Source organism: Argopecten irradians, chromosome 11 (genome assembly GCF_041381155.1).
Source record: "Argopecten irradians isolate NY chromosome 11, Ai_NY, whole genome shotgun sequence".
In the NCBI taxonomy this organism is placed as follows: Eukaryota; Metazoa; Mollusca; class Bivalvia; order Pectinida; family Pectinidae; genus Argopecten; species Argopecten irradians.
In genome coordinates, this window is record NC_091144.1 from 23,102,950 (window position 1) to 23,119,566 (window position 16,617).

A 16,617-nucleotide genomic window follows, 5' to 3' on the forward strand; every position below is an offset into this window, starting at 1 on the left:
AATGTTTGAATTGAAGGTCAACTGATTTAAACCTTTGCAAAGGATTATGGGAGTACCCATAATTCTTTGTTAAACTGCCGCAATATAGCAGCAATATTGCCGCAACCTTCCTAAAGTTTTCTATGTAGGATGCTTCTAGTACATTTTGCGGCACTATTCCTGCACACAGGTTTTTAAAGAAAAGTTTCTTGCACGAAAGCTGCAATATTGCCGCAATATAGCTGCAACAAAATATTAGTGCAGCAATAGTGCCAGAACGGTACGGCTAGCCGCACTAACCTGCTCAATTGCCGCAGTAACTTGCTGCACACAGAACAGTGTGCCGCAATATAGCTGCTATATTGCAGCAATATTGCTGCACACTTAAGCTTTCTGTAAGGGTTTTTGGGCAGTTGTCAGATGTACTGACAGCTGGTTGGTGGTTTTTCTCCGGGGTCTCTGGCTTTTCTCCTATGATAATCCTGGTACATCCTTAAATGACCCTGGCTGTTAATAGGACTTATAAGACTATAACTAATCAAACCCCACTTACCTTCAGCTTCATTACATATGATGATCTATTAAGTATTTAAGATATTTGACAATATGCCATATTGTTCCTCTAAGTTTCTTGGGTTTGCCGTAAGTGATCAACTGTCTCGAGTGGTTCATCAACACACAGCCGCTTATGGATGCATTAGATTGTTATATGTGGGTGTTTTTTCTGATTACAATAAGTCTTGTAATTTGTATGGATTATTTCCCTTTAGTATTAGGTTTCTGAGGATCTCAAAGTCGCCTCCCTTTTAACCTTTTATAATGTTAGGTGGTGGGGGATAATATTTTTGCGATTTTATCGGAAATTTGATCAAAGAAATATTGATAAATGAAAAAAAAAAAAAAAGTTTATATCCTTAATCACTATACTGCGAAAGTTTGATAAAAAATATAACTGGTATTCTGTCTTTGGATGTGTCCAACATCTTTATTAAGTTCATGCTGTGGCTTTTACAGCTGAGCTATGCAAGCAGGTTACATGTACTTATCCTTAAACCATTGATAAAAAAAGTATCACAGCTCACATGTACTTTAAAACTTAGACCAGACAATGGTACAATAAGGAATATCCACTCCCTCCCACAATGGACGAACCCTGTAACATTTCCCAGCTGGGGAAGGAAAATGGTGAGACTTGTATAGACTTTTGTTGTCTCTGATGTTATCAAAGAAAGGTCTTTTGAAGAAGGTTTGCTTCCAATGTCAGAATGTCCATAATTTTGTTACTGACTTATTATGTCGGGGCAATTCTTTAGAATGTTTATTTACGTCTGACGTTGAATTCAGCTGAGTCCATCGTAACTTAATTTTATATACTGTATGTATTATCAAGTTCTACGATTGTTTCTCTTTGACACCATACACATGCGTAGATAAAAAGATCGATTTAAAAATGATTTTATGTACTTTTGGAGAATCTACTTAACCACAAAAAGACCTTTGATTCAGGATAACATGCAGATATCACTTTTAACGCTACATATCACAATGATAATATTCACCAAAGATATCCTGTCTGATTATTTATAATAAAGAAAAGATAATAAAAGCAAAGATTATATCTTTCTAAGAAATTTATTTTCAAAAAATTACATAAAATCTTGAGTTACATTCAGATGAAAATGATTTTGGCCTGAAAGAGTGGATTAATCAAGTGTAAAGTTAGTTTTCAACCTGAAAGAAAATGATAAGTCCTTTATTTCCACATCACACTAATGAGAACTTAATTAAGTTTCATTTAATAAATGCAAAGATCATATTTAGTTTACATCACACAAAAACCAATGATTGAAGTTTACTATGAGAGTGATATGCTGAATGATAAGCTACAAGAGGCTGCAGTATTTTGCTGTTTTTTCAGCGTCAAATGAATATTATAAAAAATGGTTTCTGAAAAATATAAAAACATTTATAAATCCGTGCAAATTACGGAGTTAACTACCCTTGTTGAAAGGTATTTATTGTTGCCTCAAAAGATTTAATGCAAAAGGGACATTGTTTTCTTTAAAAAGTATGACGTTTATCTATATAAAATTATGTCAAAATCATTACAAACATGCAGGGGCAGATAACTCCTGTATATGCAAATACAGAATCACTGTCATGTTTTGATACATTCTTTGACAAACTGCCTTAAGGAATATATCAAGGATTAGTCCAACAAAAATGATTAGTTTGTTAAAGAAATGAAATGATTTTCAGTCTTTCTTAAGTAAATGAAATTCCTGATTGGGATAATGCATTAAAACATACATCACAGTCCTTTTTAGATATCCACATATACATATTGTATATACAAGGATGTTAGAAAGTTCTAATTTACTAATTAAGAGTTAGTTTTCTGAAGTGTATACGTTTACTACTTATAACAGATCAAAAACAAATCAACAGATCATCTTCTTTATCAATTTTGTAATATGTTTTATCAAAGTTTGATTTGTGATCCACAAGAAACATTTGATGTACATTTGCGTTGTACAGTTAAACCTGCCCAAGCAGCCACCAATTTATTACTTTCACTATGTCAGGGTCATAAATGATCAGTTTCAGCACATTTTGTCCTGTGTATAAAGACCATTTGGATATAAAGACCATTTTTTCTCAGTCCCTTGAGTGGTCTGAATGGACAGGTTTGACTGTATATGATACCCGATTGTTCACACAGCGTCGTCCTCAACTTCCTCGAACTCCTCACCACACAGTTGATCTCCCCTCCTCACTTATAGAAACACATAAAATATAGCTGACATGAAGATGGCAATGTATGAAAAGTATAAATGGTTGCCAGCGTTACGTACTTCATAACTGTTGTAAGTCTGTGATCCTGTTGAACCAGATTGAGCTCGAACTCTAACGTCTCTGAATTCAAAACTGCGATAAACTTTACGTTTACCGAGAGGCTGTACTGGTCGGAAGTTATTTACAAGATATTCTTGGATAATTTCAACTTCCTCTATCTCAACTTCTGCCCCAGCGTTGTTGCCATGGTGACTGCTGTGATCATCATAGTGAATAGGTTTTGGCTCAGGTGTTGGTTCCTCATGATGATCTTCATGACTTTTGTGGTGACCTCCATGATTTTCGTGACCTCCGTGATTGTCGTGATTATCGTCATCTTCATGGTCTCCTTTGGTTGGTTCCGGCTCGGGCGTAGCTTCCATTTGAGCCTGTTTTGATGGCACCTCTTCATCATTTAATTGAAATTTTGTAGGCGTTTCTCCGATGTTGGCGTGGCCAGCGGGATTATGGTGGTCATGATTATGCGATTCTGTTAATTCACGTTCTAATGCAGCATCCAATGCCAACTCCTCTGCGATGTTTCCTTTAATGCCCACCTCATCAAGGGCTGCGGCAGATCCATGTTTCATATGTCTGCGATTTCTCCTGGAACCATGTCTCCTGCGACTCCTTTCTAAAACTTTCCTGAATTTGGTGAGCTGAATAAAAACCAAAAGACAAACAGCTCTTTAAATTATTTCAGAAAAGCTCTCAAAGAATATTTTACCCCAATATTTCAAATGTGTAAATCTCCCTTTTTTTCTATTTTCTGTGTAGGTTTGAAGATGGTTAGAAATGTGACAACTGCAGTCAGATCTCAAAATACTTTATTAAATAAAAAGATAAAATATCTCTTGGAATGGCTAACAGATCACAGTTCTTTGAATTAAATAGAGAACAATTTACATTCATGTAAACGACAAAAAAAGGGAAATTTTAACACGTTTTACATTTTTAAAAAAATTATTGTTCAAAACAAGCAGATCCCCTGTCATTAACTTTTTTAGTGCTTTATCTTACCTGTCTGTAGGAGATTCTTTGTTTGTTCTCGAAAACTGTCCAGATAACACTTTCGAAACATTTTGGAGTAGTGAGTGAGCCGTCGTAACGGTAGTATTTACTTGTGTCCTCTGGAAGGAAGTCCCTTATCCTGGTTGCTGGAATCTCCACTTCTTCATTGATGTCTGCAACACAGATACAAAGTTTTATACTTTAAATCAGAATCTCATCAAAATACAGAATCACACTGAATGTTATATCACTGTGCATGTTGAATTCATTCATCCCTGAAATTCCATAATGGACTGGTCTAGTCTTTGATTTTAATAAACTAGAAGAGTCTAAATGTGTCTTCAGGGATAAATGAGTTAATTCAGGGTTTCATTAGTTCATTAGTCCCACCATCCAGTGATTATGACTTCATCATTTGACGTGATTGTTATGATGTCATGTTCACCGAGGTGGGACTAATGGACGGTAAATTGTGCTTAACCCACGTCATTTTTGAATCTCGAAAAAAACCCAATATTAAACTTAGTGTTTCATAACTTTTCATGAGTTATTATTTTTCCTCAGTATCATTTGAGTGTCTATATTTCCTAATGAAGTTCTGAACTATTAGCTACATCCTATTAGAGTGACCAAGTTGTAGTAGCTGGTGGCTATACTTTGGTGAATCATGTACATACCTGGATCCTGGACCATTTCTAAGGCCTCAACAATGGGCTCTAGGACTGGGTTGTCTGTATCTGTGATCTGTAGGTACACAGCATTTAAAAGATTGGTGTAGGATACAGACAATATACTATTCCACAAGGAAACAGGAAACTACATTGATTTTAAATTGCAAATAATTGATTCAACGATCTAAATTAGACCACAAAGTTGAACAAATGTAGAACTCCCAAACTTTGGGAAAGATTTGTCTTAAAGCTGTTTGAGGTTTCAGTTGACATCTAATAAGGAAAACGTTATTGGATTCAAGAACGTGATAGGAACTTTTTGTAAGTCAAGCTGTTATGATACTGCTTATGCTTTAATGCAACTTGATATTCAAAGTTTTTCTTTGGCCTGAGAGTCCAAAATTACTCAATTTAAATGACCTGCTGGTACATTTTTAAGATTTGATTTAATTGATTAAGAAGATTGGTGGAATATATGGTTTTGTGATTTAAAATTATAATGGTTAATTGGGAACTGAAAATCTCAAGTTTAAAGATGCTCCACCACTGACAAATGGTATTTTTTCACTATCAAAAACAGGAGCAGACGGATTGATATTTTTCTTCAGTTACAAAAGTTACTTAATTAACACCATTACTACCATTGAAATGTTTGAGCTTCTAATTTTATTTTTAGTTAAAAATATAAAAAAATAATTAATTGCATCCCGAAAAAATTCATTGGCACTATATCCTATATGGAATGAAGTACTGATTGCCCATGCATAGAGGCAAAATAAATGATTTTATATTATTTTTTGTGTAAATTAGACATATATATATACATGTTTAAAAACCAATTATTGTTCAAATGATGAATATCATTTATGTTCTGTCAGCGGTGGAGCATCTATAATTTTCTATGATGAGGCAGAAAATGTGATGGAGACTTTTAGTTTCCTGTGTTTATTTTGTTGGTATCTTTTTACCCAGTGATATTAAACTCTTACCTCAAACATCACTCCCAGCACGGCCAGCCCACCAGTCTTGACCATGGCATCAGCGATACTAGCATAGTGATCCTTGTCATAGCTCACCACGTGCAGCTGGAGGAAGAAAGATAACTCTTACATTCCTGATCCCATCTAATGATTACAACATATTACTGAAATACTGTGTATTAATTTCAATAATACATAAATTAACACCATCAATTGAGGATCATCTGAATTCTTAAATTGACTAGGTATTTATCTCATAAATAGTCAAGTCCAAACTGACAAAAAAACCAATAAAAATGCCATCTGTGCTTCTTTAAGATAGTAAATGAAATAAAATTCTGAATTTCTAGTATTTCTCAAGATTTGATATTTTAATAAGTGAAAGTCAATTTGATATTGGGGGAAATACATGGAGTAGAAGTAAAAAGATAAAGAAGGAAAAAATAGGGACTGGAAAATCTTATGTAAAATATTCAAACTACTAGTGTTATATGCAAATGTCTAGAATCCTTTCATAATTCTCGTGCCAAGTTTATGATCAGCTTTTAAGATGATTGGCACACATAATTATATAAAATGCTAAATTGCTGGTGAGACCAACCTCAATGGGGCTGGCCCTACCATCTATGTAGTGCTCAGATCCATGATGGTTGGCATGGCCCCAGTGGAAGTGGAACTGTGCAGTGGAGTAGACAGCAGGTAGACCTCCATTGGACACGAAGAAGGGCCCGGCAGTATCAACCTGGACTATAAACGATATCAAAGGGTCAGTTATATATTAAATTATTCATGTCCTCATCTAATGGATGGTATTAATCTGATTTAGCTTATTTTACTGAACAGACTGCCTTTTTTTTAATGATTTGAAGTCCTTGAATCAAAGAGTAAATGCTTTTGTAATCTCCTAAACTGACTAAAAATGTAAGAGCATTATGACTCTTTAAAACTGAAATGAAACTATTATGGTTTAATTAACTGGTAAATTTAAAATATACCCAGCTTATGTTCATAAAGATGTTGTAATTCATTCAGTGGCCTCTAAAGACAAATTTGAACTTTTCGAAGCATTTAAGCTGGAACAGTCCATAATGATATTCCAGGGATGAATAAGTTAGCTCTTAGCAAAAACGATTTTAAAATGATATAAATTAAAGTTTGTATAATTCCTTAATTAAGCCATAACTACATGTGTTCTGACAGCCTTTGTGTACCTGCATGTCCGTTGTTTTTAACCCTGAAGACGGACCCTGGAAGTGGAGGGTCATGGAACAATACAAAATCATTCAGTGTAGCATTGTATGTGGTCTCCTTGGTGATGATGTCGATCGGAGACTGTTTCCTCCCAGCACATCCTGTAGGGAATAGTCGGTCCCACTGGTGTGTTCCTGAAGGTCAAAAGGTCATACAGATTAATATCTACTGTAACATCATTATCATATTCACCTTGACACTAATTTTTTTCTAAACAATTTTTTTTTATGAAATTATTAGTGTTGGTGCAAGAAGCCAGATTACAGCCTAGGTGGTATAGATGTTATATACAACTATCATTTACATATAACTTTGTATTCATAAAAGCTTGTCATAGTGGAAAAGTTAAAGATTATACATAAAGAATAAATGGAGTATTGTTTAGTACTGTCTGTCCTTTTTCTGGGATACGTCAATGTCAGACACCTGTAATTAATTACCTGTGAAGGTCAACAGGTTAGTCTAACAGTCTGTCACCTTTAGTTATAACCTAGTGCTTATAAACTTGATAAAGTTAATATGTCAGAAGGATGTTATTATTGTATGTTTAATTTGTATTCAAAAGGTGACTTTCAGTTGAGGGTGTCTGAGGGACAACCTCTATATAAAGACCACCTCTATATAAAGACCACCTCTGTATAAAGACCACCTATATATTAAGACAACCTCTTTAAAAAGACAACTTCTATATAAAGACAAATTCTATATAAAGACCATCAACTTATTAAGTTTACAAGTTTCTTGGGGTCCCATAGTTGATTAAGATATTTTTACTATTTGAAGACAGTTTTACTGTAATTTATATTGATTTGGCTATAGCATGTTATGATGTATTCTTCATATGAGGATGTAACAGATTGGTGAGAAAATATTTGATATTAAAAGGTCATACATTTTAAGATATAGGCGATAATTATGAATAATTTATTTTTAGTGTAATATTACATAGATTAAATTTGGTAAGTGAAGAGAAACACTCATGCATTTTTACTAAAGAGTTTTAAGTTTTTGTAAAGGAAGACAATCGAAGGGGAGATTCTCAGTTGTTTCAAGGGGAGATAATCAGTTTCTTCAAGGGGAGATACTCAGTTTCTTCAAGGGGAGATACTCAGTTTCTTCAAGGGGAGATACTCAGTTTCTTCAAGGGGAGATAATCAGTTTCTTCAAAGTGAGATTATATGTTTACACAAGAGGAGATAATTTGCTGTGCTGCAGAGAAATACAAAACTGATCCATTGATTTGCAAAGTGGTACTTAATAGAAATTCAATTGTTGTACTGAAAATTAAATTTCTATATTTCAGAAACAAGGGATAGTGTTGAAAACTTAGCTTTTGGCACTTCTTTACCAATAACCTATATATCTGATTTACAGCTTGTATTATTTTTGTTTTCCCAAATACTGAGCAGACGTTATAATCCTGGTAGATATTAAGTTTGATATCAATGATTTGACGAACTTATCACAGGTAGCATAAATCCCACGAGATATCACTGTCCTTGAAGTCATTCAGAAGTATAAGTACATGCCTCTGTATATCAGTAATGTATTTATTTGATTTGGCACAAACACAGCATGTTTGACCCTAAAACACCATGACTTTGTAGGAATGTCAATGTTTATCGTCACAGATAGTAACATTTTATTGTGGAGATTACACTCCTGAATATACGTCAGTAAAAATTATTCATGTGTATGAATATGACTGTATATCTGTATTTCAAGATATTTTTTTTCTTAATAAGATATTGGCTACTGGTATTAAAGTATCTGTCACTATAGTGTAGGTATTATATGAAGCAGTATGAATGGGAAAATAAAACCAAAACTGTCCTAATTTAGAAGTATTTGTGATAACATACCAAGGATTCCTAGAAGATCATTCCTTGTATCTAAAACCACTACTATATCATACCTACTCTTGTATCAACAAGCCAGGCCTTCAAACCCAACAATTGCCATAACACATCACAACATTTTATCCTTCGCAGCTATCTTAATATGATCATAACTTCTAAATTATAAAGAATTTGCCTCTGCTATATAACAAGTCATAGGTCCCAGTGCTAAATGTTAAACTAGTGAACAGACTCAATAATTGTGTCATTTTGACTGACCAACTCAGACATATATCTACTTAGATGACTTCTCTGGTGTTAAGTTTATTTTCTCACAATCTATTTTGATTTTCCTGGCAGATTTGTCGTTCCTGTGACACATAGTTGATTACCACTATAAAGTGTGACGACACTGAACAGTTTTATGTATAATGCTAATGAGGTTGTCCTCACTGTCAGAGAAGTGTTCATTTCTGTCCCAACAAATCTCTGTCTCCATTCACAAAACCGAGGGATACACTATGATATATTAAAATATATGATGTGTTTCTGCTATGATATGATAAATTATTTTTTGTATCAGTAGACTCTTATGGGAAGTAATTCAAATGGCACTGTATCACAGGGTCATTAAAGCTGTGTTCACTGGGCTGTGACATGAATTTTGTATCACAGGGTAGCTGTGTTCACTGGAGTGTGACATGAATGGTGTATCACAGGTAGATGTGCTCACTTGGGTGTGACATGAATGGGGTATCACAGGGTAGCTGTGTTCACTGGAGTGTGACATGAATGGTGTATCACAGCTTCACTAAAGCTGTGTTCACTGGGGTGTGACATGGATGGTGTATCCCAGGTAGATGTGCTCACTTGGGTGTGACATGAATGGTGTATCACAAGGTAGCTGTGTTCACTGGAGTAGGACATGAATGGTGTATCACAGGGTCATTAAAGCTGTGTTCACTGGGCTGTGACATGAATTTTGTATCACAGGGTAGCTGTGTTCACTGGAGTGTGACATGAATGGTGTATCACAGGTAGATGTGCTCACTTGGGTGTGACATGAATGGGGTATCACAGGGTAGCTGTGTTCACTGGAGTGTGACATGAATGGTGTATCACAGCTTCACTAAAGCTGTGTTCACTGGGGTGTGACATGGATGGTGTATCCCAGGTAGATGTGCTCACTTGGGTGTGACATGAATGGTGTATCACAAGGTAGCTGTGTTCACTGGAGTGTGACATGAATGGTGTATCACAGGTTCACTAAAGCTGTGTTCACTGGGGTGTGACATGGCTGGTGTATCACAGGTAGATGTTTTCTCTTGGGTGTGACATGCATGTTGTATTACAGGGTAGCTGTGTTCACTGGAGTTTGACATGAATGGTGTAATCACAGGGTCACTAAAGCTGTGTTCGCTGGGGTGTGACATGAATGGTGTATCACAGGGTAGCTGTGTTTACTGGGGTGTGACATGAATGGTGTATCACAGGGTAGCGTGTTTACTGGGGTGTGACATGAATGGTGTATCACAGGGTAGCGTGTTTACTGAGGTGTGACATGAATGGTGTATCACAGGGTAGCTGTGTTTACAGGGGTGTGACATGAATGGTGTATCACAGGGTAGCGTGTTAACTGGGGTGTGACATGAATGGTGTATCACAGGGTAGCTGTGTTCACTCATTTGCATGCAATCAGTATAAACCCACCTTATTCCTGTATATTTGTAAATATCATTGCCAGTTATCAAGTTTTATTCAGAACCATCTAAATAGTAAAATGGAAGTAAAAACTGAATATTTCTACAAAAAGTAACATATGTGTTCGTTTTTGTGTAGCTTGAGATTATATATTTTGCCATCTTTTCTGACCAGTGAAAATATTAAAGGATTAACTTGAATAGATTTTTTATGTTATGGAGATAAAACACAAAAATCTGAGTGTTCTCTTAATAAACCGCGAAGTGACTTATGATGAGAGTACACACAGATTTTTGTGTTATATCTCCATAACATAATAAATCTATTCAATTTAATCCTTATAATTCAATTTACTAAAGATTCTTAAATACTCAAAATTCATTTTGGGACTCTTTTGTCTATGAAATCATTACGCGGTCATCTCAGCCAATCAGAAGCAACGTCACAAATAGCGACACCATTTATTCCTTTATGGGTTGATAAAGTAAATTTTTAAGCCAATGAAAATGCTTGTAACAAGCAAACTTGAATTATTTTATTATAATTATCAAGTTTTTGATGCTCCACTTTCGACAGACCATAAACGATACTACCCCCAACTCATTTGAACAACAGTTGGTGTTAAATTGTGTATATATATATATAACACAAAAAATGATATAAAATAATTTATTATGCTTTTGGTGCATGCACAGTCAGAACTTCATACTATACAATTCACAAAGTGCCACAGAATATTTTCGGGGTGCAATTAATCATTTCTAATATTTTTATCTTGAAGTAAAATTTGAAGCTCAAACTTTCCAATGGTGGTAATGGTGTAAAGTAAGTAACTTTTGTAACTGAAGAAAAATACCAAATCATATGATCCTGTTTTTGATAGTGAAAAAATATCATTTGTCAGCGGTGGAGCATCTTTAACCACGTCTATAAGAGGCAGGTATCTATGAATATTTAAGCAGTAAAAATCTGAACATAGATTCTATGATAAAAAATGACTTTGGGTTTTTTAATGGGACGTGCCCTGGTACAGAGTGGCTTTCTCAAAATATTCATAATCTGAATTTAAGGTCAACATCACCCATCTCCGATTACCACTATATATTCAGTGTGTACTTTGTGAGGGTAGATTTTATATAAAGGTCATTTCAATGACTTTTTTAATTTTATTCACATACACATAATAACCCGGAGCAAGGTTGATAATATCTATATAGATTTTTGAAAGGTCAATCAAGGTGAAATATGACTTTTGTCGATTGACCCAAATTTGAAATCATCAAGTTCTCTGACCTGTGACTTGTCAGCATATATTCTTATGTATACCTAATTTGGATTTTATATTGGATATTGTATTTGAACGTTGGTGAAAAAATAAGCATACGAGGCCAACAACATTTTGTTAAGGAGGATATTTCAGATATATTAAACATTTCCTTATTCAGTCCATTTCATATCATAATATTCACATAAAAATAAGGATAAGGCAAATTGATTTTTTTGCATTATCTTTCTGAGAAAAAATATAATGATATAGAAAATGTTGCCTAGCATGTATTTGTTGCCTTTCCATTTGTTATTTTTCAATTTTGCTCTCTTTGACATATAAAATTACTTCCCTTTCATGTATGTAGTTGCTTACCTTTTAACATATGAAGTTATTTCCCCTTGATGTATATCTGTATTATAGTTACCTTCTTTTAACATCTAGAGTACCTTCCCTTTAAGTATATATAATTACATTCCTTTAACATCTTAAGAGTTAAGTCCCCTTTAAGTATATATAATTACATTCCTTTAACATCTTGAGTTACTTCCCCTTTAAATATAATTACATTCCTTAAACATCTTAAGAGTTACTTCTCCTTTAAATATAATTACATTCCTTAAACATCTTAAGAGTTACTTCCCCTTTAAGTATTTATAATTACATTCCTTTAACATCTAGAGTTACCTCCCTATTAAGTATATATAATTACATTCCTTTAACATCTTAAGAGTTACTTCCCCTTTAAGTATATATAATTACAGTCCTTTAACATATAGATCGAGTTACTGTCCCTTTAAGTATATATATTTACATTCCTTTACATCTGGAGTTACTTCCCTTTGATGTCTAATGATATATATATCCCGTATTAAATTTTCTCAAAATACTTTGATTGACATTTGAAGTTAATTCCCTTTAATCATACTTGCAACCCTCCCTGTTTTGGAGGGAGACTCCAGATTTTGAACCCCCATTTTAGGCCACTTTAGCAAGTCCAAATAATATTGAAAATGTCAAAAAACTGCCTATACCATCAGTAAAAACAGGTCAAAATATGCAAAAATCAACCTTTTATTTTTCATAGGGGGTTATCAAGTTACCTTTCTTGAGGTTAAAAGTTTAAACATGTGAAATTACCCCCATGGGAATTTCTAAATGTTGGCAAGTATGTTTAATGCCTTTACTTAATTGTCTTAATTACTTAATTAAGTTACTTATTTTCTAAGTATTTGAAGCTACCAGAGCTTTTTGTGGATCCAGTTCTTTCTTTTATCAAAAATTTCAGTAACTGCATGTTATTTTTCATAACCATTTGTGCATATAGTTTTACTTGTTGACCAAGCTGAACCAAGGAGAGAATGTGTTGTATGAAGTAAATGGCAATGATGATCCCTTTTCCTTTTCCAGTGTCATTGATTATATATACATACCTGTGTGCTGTCCTTTATAGGACCATTCCTGTTTTGATGCACCTGTAATATACAATAAAATATTCCTGTAAGCTTTGATCCAGCTATCAATCAGCTTCCATATTGGAATCTTAAGGACCTTATATAAAGGATGGGGGAGGGGACTCACTCTACCATAAATAACACAATATATTGTCAACGTATTAAGTTTCCATTTCATTGAAATGAATTTTATAATAGAATTTCTCTGCCTCTTAAGTGTATGACTGTGTTAGTATCAAAATGTGATCAATGATATTCTCATTTTGATGTTTTCTTTCCGATTCTTGTGAGTACAATCCATCACAAATATAGAAATGATAATTTACCCATTGACTTCAAATACTGAAGTATAGGCATTAATCTTTTGGTCATGAGGAGACTTTGCTAAGACATGGTTGATCGGCTCTCATCAATAGATACCCTGAATTTTACTGGAGCTGAAAAATCTTTTTCTCCATCTGGACGCTCATGGGTGAAGATTTTGATATGCTTTACTACTGTGTTATAATCAAATTCAGGAAAATACAAACCAAGGGAAGCTTCATAAAAATACTATTATTTACCTTTTTCTTGTATGTTTTATAAACTTTCAATTAAATACAGTAATTTTGTTGAAAGTTTCTGTGATGCTTTTTGGACAAATATGAACAGTTGAGGGTCAGATTCAGTGATTTAAACGTATCAAAGGTAAAAAGGCTATGTCATGTCAGAAAAACTTTAATAAAAGGTGTTGTAGTGATGACATTCTCTGAATTAAGATCCTGTCTGGAGAGCAGGATGTCAATCAAACTGTCATTAAAGTCATTGAAGGTGAAGATAACAAAAATTAGACAAATCTGACAACACGTAAATTAGTTTTAAAAAGTATTGCTATATGATCCTGTCTAGAGGTCGTTAAGGTTACGACATGTTCAGGCCTCGATGCTTTAAATGTACCGCTCCTGTACAACTGTACATTTACACAAAATTTACTTCAGCGTCACCATGTGTATGTGACGCTGTGGTTTTTTGTGACTGTTTATTTGTCAAAGGTATATTGAGCCGTTAAATCGGACATTAAAAAAAGATATTATTTTTTAAATACCTTTGTAAATCAAATTAAAGATTTTCTTTTTAATTATGCTTTAAGAATATGACTTTCTCTAAGCTATTAGAGATAAAGAATTTCTACAAAAAATCTTATTTTCAAAGGATTTCCGCAAAAAGAAATCTTATTTCAAAGGATTTCTATAAAAAAAAAATTGAATTTTACACTCATGCACATTTAACGTTACTGAAGTAAATCTTCAGCACACCTTATCATTCATTCCTAGAATTTTGTTTAGATTCAAATGTAGTCGTAATGTTTACGAAGGTAAATAGCAATGCATTTAAAATTCAGTCGATACATCTTGTATCGTAAGTTAGCTGCGGTGTACATTATGAATCGGAGGTCTGTATGTGAACACGTTAGAGGAAAGTGATGACACGATGACAGGGGTATGGTGAGACATTAGGCTGATAAACTAATTCATAGTAGAATATATTTGTTGGTAAATGTCTGATACCTGTCTGCACCTGAGGTCATATCCGTCTCCCTACCTATACTACTGCATGTATAGGTGTCACTCAATTCTTAACGAGACTTTTAAAGTTTTTATTTCTTTGCTAGTTATATACTTAAGTTGTCAAGGAACTATTTGAAATAGTTCCTTGGGTTGTTTTCTGTTGAAATAACTTTCATAGCTTGAGATAAAGTCTTTAAAAAAAATTCTAAAGTTGAATTTCAAAGAAACAAAAAGTTTTCATTAAATTTAAATATTTATTTTTATTTCAAAGTAAGCATGATAGAAAGCTTTTTAAACTTATTCTCCTACATCATAGCAGAAGCCCACATTATCACACTTTATAGTACTATCTCACCGAAGCAACCCTTGGAATTACAATGTACACTCAGATCTATACTTTCAGAGTTTAAAGTTTCTAAAGAGCCTTTGTATTGATATCTAAGCAATATTAATAAACAAATATCCCAATAGTTATATTTTGTTTTAACAACTTGAATATTACTTATAAGTGAAAAGATCTGTATGGCTTAGTGGTTCATGTGTATTTAAATAAACATTCCGTTTCTATCACAATCAAGTCCTGTTCAAATCTTAGGCCACATGCAGCATGTAGTTGCCATGTACTTGTGGTTGGAGGTTTTTACCTCTCTGGGCCATCCTCTAACATTAAAAAAACCTTATTCTCATCCTTAAAAAGACCACAACTTTTATTGACATACATTGTGTGTAAAACCCCTACCAACCAATCAGTCTGTTGTTTTATATCTTAACAGGATAGGTATGTGAATCATGGATATATACTTATATAGCTATTTGACCTATTACATATTGAGTAAACATTGATATGTAATGTACCGGATTTTAGTGACACACATTTTTTACAGAGTGGATTTTAATAGCATATCTGATAAAATAAAAAAAGGACGAATGAAATGTTAAAGTTCGCAATTCAGGAGCCATTGGTACAAAAGTCCTGTAGGTGTTTTCTGATGTACTAAGTTATTTAGTACATAGAAATAGGCATTATATGGGAAAAGATCCTAGTTGTAAATTAAACACTGTTCAAACATAGAACTTATTTTTTTTCAATGATTGATCATCATACAAATTCTGATACCAGTAGTTCAGTTTTAAGTGAGGATTGAATGCTAGAATTTATTAAAGTGTTTAAGGTTTTATAGTTTAGGAACGGAAGGAAACATTAGTTTCCTCAGAATATGGTATTCTGTAATAGAAACCTTAGTCGTTAAAATGTTGAGTGATTAATTTTCTTAAAGGAGAATATATTTAATAAGTTGAAAAAAAATGATAAATTAATTTGGGAAAAAAACCCAGAAATATGTTGCTTTGACTAAAAAAAAAGTAATGGATTTCAAAAATATAAAAAAAATGTGGTGTATAAAATGTTGCGCCAGGCCAGGTAAGATAATGGTGACAGATAGAATGTCCTGTTAATGACAGCCTAACAGACTGAAGGGCAGATAGGACAAATCTAATTACTTTGTAGTAAAAGTATCATAGAAAAACCAAATACAGGTACAATACATACAGGTATTAAATTGATTAAATTTCAAAGGTTATTTTTTTTAAATAAAAATTTGACTTACCTGTAGAGGTGATCAGACCCACAAAGAAAATGCACACAACTGTCAAACTTAGCTCCAACATATTTTGGCCGTCACCTAACTGTTGTGTGGCTCCGTTATGGTTCGGTCTAGCTACCTGTACCATGTGATCAGAGCCTGTAGGGGGCCTTACCTGTCGTCCTGCTCCTAGATAATCCCGTGGTAGATTTAGCTACCCTGCCAGGCCAATAGATATCACATCAATGCTCCACGGACTTATGTAATCTGGTTTTCACTTTTATCAGTGTAACTTTAACATGTGTTTTGTTGTATCAATTTATACCTGCTTTGTGTATGCAATGTCATTGTTAAAAGGGAATTTCCTTAGAGTGTAATTTACATAGGATTTTTTTGGTTACAGAGTATTTAATTTGTTGTCAAAACTTTAGCTCCTTTAATCCTTTACATTAATTAATTGTTAATCACAGATTGATGTATATATACTTGAACAATAAAAT

General features: G+C 33.7%; 2 protein-coding genes across 2 annotated transcripts in view; one reads left to right on the top strand and one right to left on the bottom strand.

Annotated features, from left to right (window-relative positions):
• The window catches only part of LOC138335038 (phosphatidylinositide phosphatase SAC2-like), a 380,613-nt gene that overhangs the window by 332,400 nt on the left and 31,596 nt on the right, over positions 1-16,617 (top strand). The gene's annotated exons all lie outside the window — the stretch shown is intronic.
• Positions 1,593-16,340, bottom strand: LOC138335037 (uncharacterized). Its single transcript, XM_069283935.1, has 8 exons — positions 16,142-16,340; positions 12,967-13,008; positions 6,688-6,861; positions 6,078-6,223; positions 5,486-5,581; positions 4,503-4,569; positions 3,835-3,998; positions 1,593-3,473 (listed from the first exon to the last, which is right to left on the bottom strand). Exons 1-8 carry the CDS (start codon positions 16,263-16,265, stop codon positions 2,757-2,759), a joined length of 1,530 nt encoding a protein of 509 aa, XP_069140036.1. The 5' UTR covers positions 16,266-16,340; the 3' UTR covers positions 1,593-2,756.

What these genes read in the sequence shown, in the direction of transcription:
- LOC138335037 (XM_069283935.1), bottom strand. Translation starts at nt 16,265, where the DNA reads ATGGTACAGGTAGCTAGACCGAACCATAACGGAGCCACACAACAGTTA. An exon ending in GTAGGGCCAGCCCCATTGAG is followed by an intron (nt 5,582 to 6,077) that starts GTTGGTCTCACC and finishes TTCTTCCTCCAG; the next exon opens with CTGCACGTGGTGAGCTATGA. An exon ending in AAAGAATCTCCTACAGACAG is followed by an intron (nt 3,474 to 3,834) that starts GTAAGATAAAGC and finishes GTTTTTATTCAG; the next exon opens with CTCACCAAATTCAGGAAAGT.